This window comes from Lepus europaeus, chromosome 23, assembly GCF_033115175.1.
Source record: "Lepus europaeus isolate LE1 chromosome 23, mLepTim1.pri, whole genome shotgun sequence".
Taxonomy (NCBI): Eukaryota; Metazoa; Chordata; class Mammalia; order Lagomorpha; family Leporidae; genus Lepus; species Lepus europaeus.
The window spans coordinates 21947758-21964411 of NC_084849.1; the positions used below are offsets into that span (position 1 = coordinate 21947758).

The 16654-nt window shown below is 48.6% G+C and overlaps 1 protein-coding gene across 1 annotated transcript; it reads right to left on the minus strand.

Annotated features, from left to right (window-relative positions):
• Positions 1-1072: 1072 nt before the first annotated feature.
• On the minus strand, positions 1073-7366 carry XBP1 (X-box binding protein 1). Its single transcript, XM_062182033.1, is given in 6 exon segments — positions 1073-2188; positions 2459-2542; positions 2545-2604; positions 4010-4144; positions 5934-6030; positions 7088-7366. Coding segments are annotated over 6 exon segments (1167 nt in total). The 5' UTR covers positions 7321-7366; the 3' UTR covers positions 1073-1630.
• Positions 7367-16654: the final 9288 nt, after the last annotated feature.

Here is a 16654-nt window from a genome sequence, read left to right on the forward strand (position 1 = left end):
GTTTTAATGTGGAATATATCATTTTGATGCTATATTGGTAGAGTGACTTCATCTGGGGAAGTTCTTCATTATCTTGTAAGATCCCCAAGGAAAGAATGCACCATAAAGGATGGTGGAGGTTACCGAGTCTTTCTTGTGTTGGGTTGTATTAATGTCTGTAGGATTTTTTCTTTCAACAGCTTTATTTTGTGAAACAAGGAAATATGAGATCAGGGGCCAGCATTGTGGTGTAGTGGGTAAAGCCACCTGCGGTGCTGGCATCCCATATGGGCACGTTTGAGTCCCAGCTGCTCCAGTTCTGATCCAGCTCTCTCCTATGGCCTGGGAAATCAGGAGAAAATGGCCCCAAGTCCTTCGGCCTCGGTACCCATATGGGAAGCCCAGAGGAAGCTCCTGGTTCCTGGCTTCTGATCAGCCCAGCTCCAGCCATTGTGGCCATTTGAGGAGTGAACCAGCGGATGGAAGACCTTGCTCTGCCTCTGCTTCTAACTCTACCTTTCAAATAAAAAATAATTTTTTTAAAAATGAGATTAAAATTCTTCCAGAATGGATTAGGACATAAAAATTTAACTTTCAAGTGCTTAGTATGCTGCCTGGCATATACTAAGTCCTTATAATGCATCATGGTTTTGAATCCTTTCAGTAACCTTCAGCACTAACTATTATCGCTCCTTGTAGATAAGGAAGTAAGTGACGTTATAGCCCAGCTCATCAGTGGCAGGTGAAACCAGGGGGTTTGAGTCTAGAAAATGCTCCTATTCCCTACTGTAATGGCGAGAGAATCTTGATATCTGATATCTTGATATTCTTCTCTCACATTTACAAGCTAACACATAGCACAACAGTGGTTGTGGTAATGGTCAATTAGACTAAGAAACTCTCAAATAACTGCTCAAATCGTGGATTATATCACAGCAGTCGGGAACTGGAGCAGGTAGTTAACGCAGAAAAGCCTTCAGTCACTTCAAAAATGGCAGCCTCAGTTTTGTTGGATAAGTGACGACCACAGCACACAGTGGGACATCTATAGAGAAAGCGAAACTTACAGCCTTAGAAGAAATCAAAGAACAAGGATGCTGCATTGCACTTTTTAATTGCATGGGTAGTTTTAAATAAATGGAGAAAGCACCTTCCAGAAGCTAAACTAGTAGGAAAAGATTCAATCAAGCATTTACATAGTAAATTTCTGTAATTTTACAAAAGATTCTTGATCTTTACTTGAAGCCCCCTCAGGTAGGTATTCTCTGCTTGCAGAAGCAAACTAAAGGACCTAAAATCAGAGGCAAGCCTGGGATGCTGAGAAGGGGAGAGAGAAACGACACAGGGCCATTCCTAAGTTCCATGTCTGCTTTAAGACACTTGTCCATTAATGACTCTTAAATAAGTATTGTAGGGCAAGCTACCACCCTTAAAACCTCCAAAGCTGTAATTCAGAATTATGTATCTGAATACCTTGGACTGCTTAATGTCAAAAGACAGTACTTGGGCTCATCTATGAGATTTGAACAAACACTTTAGAGGAATTCTCCACGCCCTCTACTTCAGCTTTCTGAATGAGGTGCGGACGGGCTCTGCTATCCTCCAGGCAGTGGAGTAGTTAAGGGGAAGGGCAGCAGTATCAGATCACTTCTTAGACACTAATCAGCTGGGGAAAGAGTTCATTGGCGAAAGTGTCCTCCCAAGAATGGTTTACACCAAGGGGAGAGGACACGGTGCTGAATGGGGAAGGGGCGCCCTCGTATCCACAGTCCCCATACGCGTCCAGCAGGCAGGAAGATGGCTTCAGGCAGTGGCTGGAGGAAAGCAGGTTTGAGATACCCAGGTCTGGAATGAAGTCATCTTCTCCGGGTTCTTCCTTCACTGAGACAATGAATTCGGGGTGATCATTTTGTGAGGGGCTGAGAGGTGCTTCCTCGATTTTCACTACCACATTTGGTTGGCTCTCTGTCTCAGAGGGTATCTCTAAGACTAGAGGCTTGGTATAGACGTGGTCAAAACGAATTAGTTCATTAATGGCTTCCAGCTTAGCTGATGACGTCCCCACTGCCAGAGAAAGGGAGGCTGGTAAGGAACTGGGTTCTTCTGGGTAGACCTCTGGGAGCTCCTGCAGGCTGGCAGCTTCTGGGGAAGGACATTTGAAGAACATGACTGGGTCCAAGTTGTCCAGAATGCCCAACAGGATATCAGACTGCAAGAGGCAAAAATTGAATGAGCACAACTTGTCAGAATACAGTTGAGAATCTGCCCGGAATGCTTAATACTGGTCCCATAATGAGTAAATTGCTCATGCCCCCCCCACCCCAGACCCCATTTACTCTATGTCCTAAATCACCAGGAACTAAGAACATCATTGATGTTCACCTCTGACCCCAGCAAAACTAACTTCTGCCCTCATCTGTCTGGTTAGGGTTATCAGGCATCAAAGAGACGCTATTGAGGAAGTCGGCAGGATCCGTACCTCAGAGTCTGAAGAGTCAGGGCCGTCAGAATCCACGGGGAGATGTGGTGGAGGGGTAACAGCTGGGCCTGCACCTGCTGCAGAGGTGCACGTAGTCTGAGTGCTGCGGACTCAGCAGACCCGGTCACCGGCCTCACTCCATTCCCCTGGGAGGAAAGGCCAACGTGAACACACAGCAGCAAGCCCCCCAGGAAGTGATCACCGGGAAGCTGCGATTCTCAGTTTTCAAGAAAGCCACAAAACGACTCTTTATAAAGTCTTTCCCCTGGTATTGTTGCTTCCATTTTCCTCAGACCTTCTCAAAAACTGAGAAACAAAACTTTCCATTATGATTTTCTGTGAAATCAAAGTTTCTTTCTTCCCTAAGCAAAGATTTACACAGGACTGGTAAGTGATAGCTTAATAAAATTCTCAATAACAATAGTATTTTTTTAAAAGAGTTATTTATTTGAAAGAATTATACAGAGAGAGGAGAGGCAGAAAGAGAGAGAGGTCTTCCATCCGCTGGTTCACTCCCCAGTTGGCTGCAACAGCCAGAGCTGCACCAATCCAAAGCCAGGAGCTTCCTCTGGGTCTGTGGGTGCAGGGGCCCAAGCACTTGGGCCATCTTCTACTGCTTTCCCAGGCCACAGCAGGGAGCTGGATCAGAAGTGGAGCATGCTGGCACTGCAGGTCAGGGCGTTAACTTGCTGTACCACAGCGCCGGCCCCAATAGTATTCTTAATAATAAAGCTCTGTAGGGGCTAGCATCTTGCGTGTGCCCCACTTCTAACCCAGCTCCCTGTTAACATGCATGGGAAGGCAGTGGAAGATGCCCCAAGTCCTTGCATCCATGTGGGAGACCTCGATGGAGTTCCAGGCTCCTGGCTTTGGTGTGGCCCAGACTGCGTGGTTGCAGCCATTTGAGTGGTGAGCCAGTGGATGGAAGCTCTCTCTCTCTCTCTCTCTCTCTGTCTCTCCCTCTACCTGTAACTTAGTCTTTCAAATAAACAAGTCTTTAAAAAATAATAGTAAAGTTATATAGTGATGTAAGCGAATTCTTTGGAATTATAATTTAAATTCCTCCTGGATATTTCCATGACAGAATAAACTGCCTGTTTTCAATTGTATATCATTTAGGTGGTGTCATCAAATCTGCCAGTCTATAGATTAAATAAAACCCATAAATTAACCTTCTTTTATCAGAGATGTCACTATCACAATAACCCCTTCCCCCACTCATTCATAGTCATCAAAAACTATCATTTGGTAGCATTCAAAGTCTGATCTGACTGTCTAACTCTGGTTCTCCTGAATGCTTCCATTGTCGTACATTATATTGGCAACGGATAGGTCTCAGGACTTGTTCTGAGAGAGCCGTGTCACTTAGTTTGATTACCAGGACTTAGTACTGTTCGCTGTCATTAAAAAAGAACACCTTGCCTGCCTGGAAACATCTTCAAACTAGAGAAGAGTTTCAAGAACACTTGTGATCAGAGGACCAGAGTGTGGACCTAATCACTGGGTCGTGTCCCTGGGAACCAGTTAAAGCCGCTCACGTAGGTTATCTACCTTGGCCTCCGCCTCTGCCTCCTCTTCAGTAACCACAGCATCCATCCCCAAGCGTTGTCTTAACTCCTGGTTCTCAATGACAAGGCCATGAGTTTTCTCTCGTAAAAGCTGGTTTTCTAGTAGAAGTTTTTGGTTCTGGAAGAAAGAGGCAAAACCTCAAATTCTTTCATTTAAGAATCTGTAGTTTTGAAAAGATTTGTTTGAAAGGTGGAGTGATGCCGGAAGAGGGAGAGAGACAGAGAGAGCATCCCTTTGCTTATTCACTCCCCAAATATCTATAGTGGCTGGCCCTGGGCTAGGAGCCCAGAACTCCATCTGGGTCTCCCGCGTGGGTGGCAGGGGCCCAAGCACTTGGGCCATCATCTGCTGCCTGCCCAGATGGACTAGCAGGGAGCTGCATTGGAAGCAGAGCAGCCGGGACTTGAACCTGAGCCCATATGGGATGGCAGCATCGCAGGCAGCAGCTTAACCCATTGTACCACGACACCTGCCCCTGTTTAAGAATCCATCTTCTAAAGTTTCACTACAATTAGGTTCTCTTTCTTTGAACTCTTGGATACTCTATGCTTATGCAGCTGCTTATAGTAGGTATTAGAAGGATAGGCTGTAATTATAAAAAAAAAAAAAAGTTATTTAAGAACAGCCATTTAATGGAGTCAAAAATAACACAATGCCTCCAACTACTAACAACATGGAGTTCAGCAATATAGACTGTGGCTTTCATCTAGTTTTGATGTTTTAAAAATAGCCTATCTTGAGCCGGCGCCGTGGCTCACTTGGCTAATCCTCCACCTGCGGCGCCGGCATCCCATATGGGCACCAGGTTCTAGTCCTGGTTGCTCCTCTTCCGGTCTAGCTCTCTGCTGTGGCCCAGGAGGGCAGTGGAGGATGGCCCAAGTGCTTGGGCGCCTGCACCTGCGTTGGAGACCAGGAGGAAGCACCTGGCTCCTAGCTTCGGATCAGCATAGCTCCAGCTGTAGCGGCCATTTGGGGGGTGAACCAACGGAAAAGGAAGACCTTTCTCTCTGTCTCTCTCTCTCACTAGATCTGTCAAAAATTTTTTTTTCTTAAAAATAGCCTATCTTGAATTGGCAGGTAATAATAAAAGTAGTAGTGGTACACTATAAAACCAAAATGAAACAACCCACTGCTCCCAAATGATTTGTGTTTATTTTAAGAACCAGTTAATGGCTCAGACTTTAAGATTAGATAACAGGGCTACCGCTGTAGCTTAGTAGGCTAAGACTCTGCCTGCGGCACTGCTATCCCATATGGGTGTCAGTTCATGTCCCAGCTGCTCCTCTTCCAATCCAGCTCCCTGATGGTGGCCTCAGAAAGCAGTGGATGATGGCCCAAGTGCTTGGGCCCCTGCACCCATGTGGAAGACCCAGAAGCTCCTGGCTCCTAGTTTCAGATCTGCCCAGCTCCAGCCATTATAGCCATTTGGGGAGTGAACCAACGGATGAGAGACCTCTCTCTGTGTCTCTCCCTCTCTTAATAATTCTACCAACCAAATAAATAAATAAATAAAAATCTAACAAAAAAAAAAACTTATTAAAAAAAAAAAAAAGATAACATGTGGACTTTAAGAGACAAAGGAAAACTTGAGTGAACTTTTGGCCAAGCCAGGAAGATGTTAAAGTTTAAGTATTGATTTTGTACTTTGCCTTGCTAATTGTTGTCACAAACTCACTAAATATTGTTGACAGATCTAGCACCAAATGCTAGAGTCAATTACTTGTGCTTTCAACAAACTTCAGCACTTCACCAAACTCCCAATCGTACCCTAACTTTGCTCAGCTTAGCTTTTAATTACATATTCTATTCTATTCTGGAAGAGACTAAAAAGCACTTGGTGTGGGCAGTCAGTTCCGGAACGGTCCTGGCAGACTGGAGAAAAGCATCTGGCCTCCAGCCGTTTTACCTCTTCTTCCAAATCCACGACTTGCTGCTCCAGCTCGCTCATCCGAGCCTTCTTTCGGTCTCTGGCGGTCTGAGCTGCCACTCTGTTTTTCAGTTTCCTGAGAAGAAAAGGAATGCACCCCACACTGAGTCATCTCAAACCTTATCTATATCTTGATTTGAAAACCTGGCCAGCTGGTGTTTTCAAGGCAGAGGACAAGGCAAACTAATGGTGAAAACACGCTTCAGGAGCCCCCCACCCCACCCCCCCCCCAACAAAACCAATAAACAAACACAGGCCTCTGTCCATCAGCCTTGAAGACCTGCGTTCTTCTCTCCCGGATGGCGTCATCCGCCTGGGTCTCACCCTGCCGCAGAACCAGGCCTGGATCACCGCTATGTACCCAGCATACCCCTTCAACTCCCCCACCGCTTCCTGACTCCAGGGCCCTGGAATAGAACCCAGGCTGGGTGATGAAATCCAGTGTTCTGCAGCCCACGCCCGCCCGCCCTCCCCAAGCCCCACTGATGGGCCTCTCCCGCCCCAGTGCGGAGACCCTCGGCAGTGCCCTGATGACCCGGGCCCAGGCCTGCTCGAGGGGAAACTCCAGAGACCACAAAAGGCACAGCGATCATAAAAGAAGGAGCGCTGACCCACGCCTGAGCGCCAGGCACGGCTGGCTCTCCGCAGTGACCTCCTGGACCCGGGGACTTTCCCGGGGACTCGGTGCAACTGGTGAGCCTCCCCAGGGTTCCCAACCCTTTCACCCTCCCAGCAGTTCTGTCATTTCACCTCTGCGCCCTACCCCCTCCCCACGCCCCCACCCCTAAAAATAAAGCAGGGAAACCAAGAAGAGCCCCATCGACTCCGTGTCGCGGAAAGGCTGAGCGACCAGTCTGCGGCCACACGGCAACAGGGAAGGCCTGCATCCCCCAGGTCCGTTCATCTCTGACGCGGCAAGGGGAAAGGAAAGACAACAGGCCCGGGTAGCCCCGGACTCCAACCAGCGCGCCGGATCCGGTCTGTCCAGCCGCCCCGCCCCGCGCCACGCTGGCACCGCACCCCCCAGGCCAAGGGCGCCCGAGCCGCTGCGGGGCGGCCAGCGCCCGGCCTCAGCCCCCAGTTCCCTGGCCCGGCTTCACATGCAGCCCCACACCCGGGCCCCCCTCGCCCACCTCCTCAGCGCCTTCTCCTCGGGGCTCAGGTGCGTGAGGCGCTGTCGCTTGCGCGCCTGGGGGGGCCCCTCGCCCGCCGCCTCCGGGCTGGCCCCTCGCTGGCCCGGTACCATGAGCGGCAGGGCCCTGCCGGTCGGGGCTCCGGCGGCGGCGGCGGCGGCGGGCTGACCCGGCAGAAGCAGTACTTTGGGGGCCCCGGCGGCCGGACTCGGCGCGGCTGCCACCACCACCATGGCCCCGGACCGTCTACGCGAGTGCGCACCGCCGCCGCCGCCCTGCGCGGAGCCCCGCCGCGCCCAGCCTTTCTAGGGTCGTGGCCCTCCGCGATTGGCCAGCGCCGCGTGACGCGCGGACGAGCTCGGCGCTCATTGGCTCGCCGGGCCCGGAGGGAGGCGGGGCTCGAGTGTCCAGCGTGGCAGCTGTCGGCCCCAGAGCTGGGAGCTTTTTCCACGCAGGAGACTTGACGAGACCCCCGCGTGGGGCCGGAAGTGGGTCCGATGCGGGGTTGGGGGCGCCCCGCAGACCTGCGCGGGAGACCCGGGTCGGTGCAGGAGTGCCCTGGAGCGAGGCGGCGAGTTTCCTCAGCGAACAAGCTGACCACTTTGACCAGCGTGACAGCAGAGCGATGTCCCCACGGACGAGCCCGCCGGGCTGACGGCACTGTGTGTCGTGCGCCGCTCGGCCTGGCCCGGGAAGTCGTGCAGGTCAGAAAGGAGCCCGCGTGTCACAGCCGAGCCGAGGCCCGGCGCTGCTGTCCTCGGGTGGTGGCCACCCTTAAACTTTCTACCCCGGGCCACCGGCGTTGTTGGGGTTTTTCCCTTTGGCCCCCCGCGCTGGCAGAGGTCAAAGGCTGCGGCCTGGCGGTTGTGAGGCGCTGGTGATAGACGGGCCTCCAGACGGACGGACAGACAGCCGTCCAGACGCGCCGATAAAGCGAAAAGCTGAGGCAGCTCCCCACGTGCTTCGTCATCCGCGCTCCCCCACTCTTTTTTTAAGCAACTTAACAAATGTTAAGTTCCCTGGAATTACAAAGGACTACTTAATTTAATTTATTAAAAGATCTATTTATTTTATTTGGAAGGCAGAGTTAGAGAGAGAGAGAGAGGTCTTCCATCTGCTGGTTCACTTTCCAGATGGCCCCAAGGGCCGGGGCTGTGCTGATCTGAAGCCAGGAGCCAGGAGCTTCTTCTGGGTCTCCCACATGGGTACAGGGGCCCAAGGACTTGGGCCATCTTCTACTGCTTTCCCAGGCCATAGCGGAGAGCTGGATTGGAAGTGAAGCATCCAGGACTCGAACTGGCGTCCATATGGGATGCCGGTGCTGCAGGCAGTGGCTTTACCTGCTACGCCAAAAGGACGACTTTAATAGAAAAAAAAAAAAAAAAAAAAAAAGATTTATTTGAAAGGCAGAGAGAGAGAGAGCGATCTTTAATCTGCCAGTCCACTCCCCAAATGGCCGCAAGGACCCAGGGCTAGGCCAGGCTGAAGGCTGGGTCTCCTACGTGGGTGCAGAGGCTCAAAGACTTGGGTCCTCTTCTACTGCTTTCCCAGGCACATAAGCAGGGAGCTGGCTCGGAAGTGGAGCAGCCAGGACTTGAACTGGTGCCCATCTGGGGTGCTGCAGGCCTTGGCTTTCACTGGCCAGACCAGGATGCTGGCCCCAGCATCTTTAACAAGTAGTGTTGCTCAGCAGTTTCCAGGTTCTAGGAGTGTCTGCTCGTAGTAAGTCAGCGTAGGTCTTCAATTATATTGTGGTAGGGAGGGAACAGGATGGGAAGAAGGGGCTGAAAACAGTTTATGTCCATTGACACCCAGCCATTTTGAAAGGCCACAATCTGGGCTATTCCCAGGAGTCTCTAATATGCACTTGTAGTTTCTTCCTCTGTGTTAGCAAAGGGAAACCAGAGACTGTTTCTGTAAGCTGGGTTGGGCCCCACTCAGGGCATCCAGAGCGACCGTTTGTTTCTGTGGGTAAGAAAGGAGGTGGGGTGGTGACAGTTTCTGCAGGAAACTTCAGTGCTGGCAAGCCCTGAGCCGCCGGATCCTAGTTGCCTCCAGAGGTCAGGAGACTCCACTCCCCTCCCCCGGCCCCAGTCAGGAGGTCTCTGGGAAAGTGTGGAGATGTTTTCAGGTTGAGACCTATAGGTTTCTGTTTAGGATCTTGGAAAACTGAGACAGTAGCGTAATTATGTCATGTACCTTTTTAGTTACGAAGTTAGCATTTATTAATGCCAAAAGAATGCCCACATCTCATATCAGAGTGCCAGGATTTGAGTCCCAACTCCACTTCCAGTTCCAGCGTCCTGCTAATGTGCGTCCTGGGAGGCGGCAGGTGATGGCTCAGATAGTTGGATTCCTGTCACCCACGTGGGAGACCCAGATGGAGTTTCTGGCTTCTGGCTTTGGCCTGGGCTGGCACCAACTGTTGTGGGCATTTGGGGACTGAGCCAACAGTTGGAAGATCTGTGTGTGTATGTGTCTTTTTTTCTAATAAAAGAAATAATGTTTAAAAAAGAAATCCCAGGGAAACTAAACAAAATTTAAAGCATTTAAATATAAAGAGAAGATGAATGAGACCCCTGTTGGTCCAGTGGGGTGAAAACAAGTAACTGTGGAGATGGCACACGATGCCGCAGCAGAAATTGCATTTTGCTCTTGGTTTATTGGGATAGGAAATGAATGTTAAAAGATTTTTTTTTTTTACCATGCTTTTACTTTTTTTCTGAAAAACACTTTAAAACACTAAGACATTTAAAATTACTGAAAACAAAACAAATTGGCCCACTGCAGATTGCTGTGCATAAAGGTTTGAACACTCATGTCCAAAACCATAAAGAGTTTCATATCCTTTCCGTAAAACTGATCTGATAATTCTTGCATCAGATCCCATTAATGTTTTGAATCATTTACTAGCACCTGTGATAAGAGCTATCATGTAGATAAAATGCAAAGGTCTCAGTTGTTGTGAAATGCAAGAAGCAGTGATGAGCAGAGAATCCACCAAAACAATCTAAACAATATCAATGTAAAAATAAACAACAATCTGAAACTAAAATATGAGAATTGGCCTGTCCCCTGTGGTAGCCACAAGCCACATGTGGCTAATTGAGAACTACTCACGTGGTTAGTCTGAATTAAAATGTGCTGCACCATTGCCCAATGCCCAACAATGTGTGTGGACTTAATATCACTTAGCTGTGTACTTAGAAACGGCTTAATGTTAAATGTCATGTTAAGTGCATTGTACTACAATTTTAAAATAGGAAAAATGCTGCACGTGTGAAATACTGGATTTGAAGACTTAGTATGAAAAAAGATTGTTAAATGTATCACTGATCCTTTTTATAGTGATTGTTGAAATGATAGTATTTTGACACTTGGAGTTAAATAAATTTGGTTTATTACATTTTACTTGCTTCTTTTATAAAAATATTTATGTATTTGAAAAGCAGAGTAACAGAGAGAAGGGGAGAGAGATCCTCCATCCTCTGGTTCACCTCCCAAATGCTCATAACAGCCAAGGCTGGGCCAAGCTGAAACCATTGGCCAGGAACTCCGTCTGGGTCTCCCACTTGGGTGGGTCTGTGTCATCAATCATTTGCCAAAACTCGTGATGTATAATACAAAGGGATGAACCCTAATGTGAAGCTGAACCGATGTGACAGTGTAGGCTCACTGATGGTAACAAAATCACCTTTGTCTTGGGAGACATCAACAATGAGAGAGGCTGTACACAGGGAGTATATGAGAACTGTCTGGACTTTCTTCTGTTTTGTCCTGAACTTAAAACTACTCTAAAAAATAAGTTTCTTAATTTTTTAAAAAGGCTTAAAATTGATGTTGAATTTTGTCAATTTCAAGCAATAATTGCTATCTTTCTATTGAGTCATGAATCCAAAAAGCCATTTCTTTCTTTCTTTTTAAATTTTTACATACTTATCTTCATTTTATTGGAAAGGCAGAGATAGATACAGATTGATGGAGAGAGATCTTCCATCCACTGGTTCACTACCCAAATGGCTGCAACAGCTAGGGCTGTCCAAACTGAAGCCAGGAGCCTGGAACTCCATCTGGGTTTCCCACATGGGTTGCAGGGACCCAAGCACTCCAGACATCGTCTGCTGCCTTCCTAGGGTGCACATTAGCAGGAAGTTGGAATCAGGAGCTAGAGCCAGGTGTTGAACCCAGGTACACTGATATAAGATATAGACATCATAGCCACTGCACTAAATACCTGTGCCTCAAAGAACTTTTTTATTTTCTAAGATTTGTTATTTATTTGAAAGAAGGAGAGACAGAAAGAAAGACAGATTTTCCATCCACTGGTTCACTTACCAAATGGCCACAATGGCCAGAACTGGGCCAGGCCAAAGTCAGAAGCCTGGAACTCCATCCAGGTCTCCCACGTGGTGTCAAGAATTCAAGTACTTGAGCCATGGAACACTTGAGCAGGAGATTGGAAATTGAAGAGAAGCTGGGTGGGACTCGAACCCAGGCACTTCATTAGGGGATGCCACATGTCCCAAGCATATTTATGAGGCTTGCGTTGTGGTATAGTGGCTTAAGCTGCCGCCCATTGTGCCGGCATCCCATATGGGCTCAGGGTTGATTCCCAGCTGCTCTACTTTTGATCCAGCTCCCTGCTAATGCACCTGGGAAAGCAGCAGAAAATGGCTCAAGTGCTTGGGCCCCTGCACCCATGTGGGAAGACGCTCCCGTCTCCTGGCTCCTGGCTTTGGTCTGACCCAGCTCTGGATATTGTATCCATTTGGGGGGTGAACCAAGGGATAGAAGATCCCTCTGTCTCTCTCTCCCTGTAACTCTTGCCTTTCAAATAAAATAAATATTTTTAAAAATTTTATTCATTTATTTGAAAGACACAGTAACAGAGCAACAGAGAGACACGGAGAGAAAGAGATCTTCCATCTGCAGTCTCACTCCTCAAATAGTTGCAATGACGAGGGCTGGTTCAGGCTAATGCCAGGAGCTTGGAACTCCATCTTGGCCTCCCACGTGGGTGGCAGGGGCCCAAGTACTTGGGCCATCACTGCTGCCGCCTATGCACATGGATCAGAAATGGAGCAGCTGTGACTCAAACCAGTGCTCTGATATGGGATGCTGGTGTCACAAGTGGCAGCTTAGCCTGCAGGACCACAATCTCCCTAAGCCCCTCGAGCAGCCACTTAACTACTGCACCAAACACCTCCTCCAAAAGGCTTTATTTTAAAAGGCCGCTACCTCCAGTATCATTAGATATGACATCCTTTATGAATTCTTAATTTATGATGAAAAATTATAGATGTCAACTTAAAAATGTGTGAGGAGCACTAAAGATAGAATTATTCAAAGACCCTTATTACAGTGGGAGAAAGGCAGACTATTCAGGACCACTGCAGTGGGATTATGTAGAGGGGGAGAGAATTTGAGCTCAACTCCAAATACAGCTGGAGCAAAGGGGGATTTATAGGGGGGCTGGCACTGTGGTGTAGCAGGTAAAGCCTCTGCCTGCAGTGCCGGCATCCCATATGGGCACCGGTTCTAGTCCCAGCTGCTCCACTTCCGATCCAGCTCTCTGCTATGGCCTGGGAAAACAGTAGAAGATGGCCCAAGTCCTTGGGCCCCTGCACCTATGTGGGAGACCTGGAAGAAGCTCCTGTATTCGGATGGGTGCAGCTCTGGTCATTGGGGCCATCTGGGGAGTGAACCAGCGGATGGAAGACCTCTCTTTCTCCCTCTGCCTCTCAAATAAATAAACAAAAAAAATTTTTTTTATAAGGGGGGGATTTATTAAGCGGGGAACAGAGTGGGAATCAGCGGGTGGAAACGACTAAACGGAAGGATGAGAGGGCAGGAGGCAGGAGGCCTCAGGCTCAACCCACCTAACAGGATTGCTGCTGAAGATAGGCCAGGTGAGGGCACAACACTGGGGGACGGGGGAGGAGGAGATCAGATAACCAGGGTGGTCTGACGCAGAGGAGGAGTGCGACTAAGACCGAGCAAGGTTCTCGCTAAAACTGGATTTTACAAGGAAGGGGACAGATGGGCCTGGGAGTAAGTTTGAGAGCCTTATGAAAATACGGCCAACCAGAGTCTTTTTCAGGGATATACAGTTCACTCAATTGTTTTAGGGACCAAGTGAACAAAAAAGTTAAAGCCCGGGACACGGAGCTGTGACATAGTGGGTGAAGCCTCTGCCTGCAGCACCGGCATCCCATATGGGTGTCAGTTCATGTCCTGGCTGCTCCTCTTCCGATCCAGCTCTCTGCTGTGGCCTGGGAAAGCAGTGGAAGATGGCCCAAGTCCTTGGGCCCCAGCACCTGCGTGGGAGGTCAGGAGGAAGCTCCTGGCTCCTGGCTTTGGATAGGCTCAACTCCAGCCTTTGGGCCATTGGGGAGTGAACCAATGGATGGAAGACCTCTCTCTCTATCTTCCCCTCTCTACAACTGCCTCTCAAATAAATAAATAAATAAATCTTAAAAAAGAAAAAAGGTTTAAGCCCACACTGGAGTAGTGGAACCAAAGCATTAGGAAAAGAAAGAGAGAGCAAGAAACAGAGGAAGAGAGAGGATTAGAGGACAATGAACAATTTTCTCAGAAAATGAGAGGGGTACACCCAAGAAACAGTAAGTGGAAAGCATGAAATAACAAGGTAGGAATAAGTCCAAGCATATAAATAAATTAAAAATAAATGGGAATGAGGCCAGCGCGGTGGTTCACTAGGCTAATCCTCCACCTGCGGTGCCGGCACACCGGGTTCTAGTCCCAGTCGGGGCACCAGATTCTGACCCGGTTGCCCCTCTTCCAGGCCAGCTCTCTGCTGTGGCCTGAGAGTGCAGTGGAGGATGGCCCAAGTGCTTGGGCCCTGCACCCCATGGGAGACCAGGTTAAGCACCTGGCTCCTGCCTTCAGATCAGCGCGGTGCGCCAACCGCAGCGTGCCAGCCGCAGCGGCCATTGGAGGGTGAACCAACAGCAAAGGAAGACCTTTCTCTCTGTCTCTCTCTCTCTCTCACTGTCCACTCTGCCTGTCAAAAATAAATAAATAAATAAATAAATAGGAATGAATTATATTCTCTTCTTAAAAGACAGAGGTTCTGATTGGGTGAAAAACCCAAACCCAGGTATGTGCTTATTTACAGAGACACAGGTAACACAAAATGTTGTAAAAATGGACAATGGGGGGCTGGTATTTGGGGCATTGGGTTAAGGCACTGTCTGCAACTCAGCCAACATCCCAAACTGGAGTGCTGGTTGGAGTCCTGGCTACTCTGCTACCCATCCACCTTCCTGCTAATGCACCTGAGAAAGCAGCGTAGGATGGCCCAACTACTTGGGCCCCTGCCACCCACATAAGAGGCCTGGATGGAGCTCCTGGCTCGTGGCTTTGGCCTGGCCCAGCCCTGGCTGTTGTGGGCATTTAGGGAGTGAACCAGGGAATGGAAGATCTCTCTCGCTTGCTCTCTTTCACATCAATAAAAGAAAAAAAAAAAAAAAAAAAAGAATGGAAAATGGCTTACCAGGCAAATGTTTACAGAAAGAAAGCATATGGGGCAATGCAAATATCAAAGTAGAATTTAAGGAAAAAAATATTAAAAAGGATGAAGAGGGCCAGCACCGCGGCTCACTAGGTTAATCCTCTGCCTACGGCGCCAGCACCCTGGGTTCTAGTCCTAGTCGGGGCGCCGGATTCTGTCCTGGTTGCTCCTCTTCCAGTCCAGTTCTCTGCTATAGCCCGGGAGTGCAGTAGAGGATGGCCCAAGAGCTTGGGCCCTACACCCACATGGGAGACCAGGAGGAAGCACCTGGTTCCTGGCTTCAGATTGGTGCAGCGTGCTGGCTGCAACGTATGGCCACTTGGGGGGTGAGCCAACGGAAAAAGGAAGACCTTTCTCTCTGTCGCGCTCTCTCTCACTGTCTAACTCCTCCTGTCCACAAAAAAAAAAAAAAAAAAAAAAAAAAAGGATGAAGAAAGTGTTTTGTACAAGTTACCAGTCATGAATTTTTAATGGACATTGCAACACAGTTTTCAAATGTATAATCGCAGTGGGAGATGCATGTACCTCTATCAGAGTCAATAGCTGGTAGATGGCTTTGCACAGTGGGCATCCCATATGAGTGCCGGTTTGAGTCCCAGTTGCTCTACTTCTCACCCAGCTCCCTGCTAATGGGCTTGGGAAGGCAGCAGACGATGACCCAAGTGATTAGGACCCTGCCACTCATGGGAGAGATCTGGGTGGAGTTCCAGGCTCCTGGCCTCAGCCTGGCCCAGTCCTGACCATTGCAGCCAGTAGGTGAACCAGCAGGTGGATGATCTCCCTGTCTCCTCCTGTCTCTCTGTAACTCTGCCTTTCAAATAAATAAAATAACAAATTAAAAAAATGTCAACAGCTGGAGAAGGCAAAAGAGATTTGAATAGTACAAATGACAAACTTGATGTCACAAGAACTTTGCTCCCAACCAAGTACATGTTTTTTTTTTCTACTGAGAAACATTCCCCAAAATTTTTTTTTAGACAGGCAGAATGGACAGTGAGAGAGAGAGACAGAGAGAAAGGTCTTCCTTTGCCGTTGGTTCACCCTCCAATGGCCGCTGTGGCCAGCGCGCTGTGGCCGGCGCACCACACTGATCCGAAGGCAGGAGCCAGGTGCTTCTCCTGGTCTCCCATGGGGTGCAGGGCCCAAGCACTTGGGCCATCCTCCACTGCACTCCTGGGCCACAGCAGAGAGCTAGACTGGAAGAGGAGCAACCAGGACAGAATCCAGCACCCCAACTGGTACTAGAACCCGGTGTGCCGGCACCACAGGCAGAGGATTAGCCTGTTGAGCCATGGCGCTGGCCACATTCCCAAATTTTGATCCCATTTTGCTACCAAAGAGGTAGCTACTTTAGGTTTTTGAAATGGAATTGTTTCTAGTGTTTAGCTTTTATGGATACAGCTGCTGTGAGCATTTGTGTACAAACCTTTGTGTGGAAGGAATCTCTATATTTTTATTTTTCTTGGATAAGTATTTAGGAGTGGAGCTGCAGGATCATATGGTGGATGTATGTTCAACTGCCAGGTTTCTGGGATGGTTAAACCATGTTACATTCCCACCAGCACTGTAATCACTATTGCAGATTGTTATTTAACTCTCATTGTTACCCAACTTTTCATTTGTTATATTTCAACAAGCTCATTAGAATCAAAAGCCAAGATTATACATCTTTGCAATATTCTGTGTTTATTATAGTGCTGAGTACATACAAGGCCTACAATAAATATTTTTGAATGATGATTGAATTGTTATATTGTCTGCAATGTGCTTTCTTTAAAGATTTATTTTATTTATTTGAAAGACAGAGTTACAGAGAGAGGTAGAGCAGAGAGAGAGACATCTTCCATCAGCTAGTTCACTCCCCCAATTGACTGCAATGACCTGAGTTGGGCTGATTCAAAGCCAGGAGCCAGGAGCTTCTTCCAGTTCTCTCACATGGGTGCAGGAGCCGAAGGACTTGGGCCATCTTCTACTGGTTTCCCAGGCCACGGCAGAGAGCTGGATTGGAAATGGAGCAGCTGGGACTCAAACCA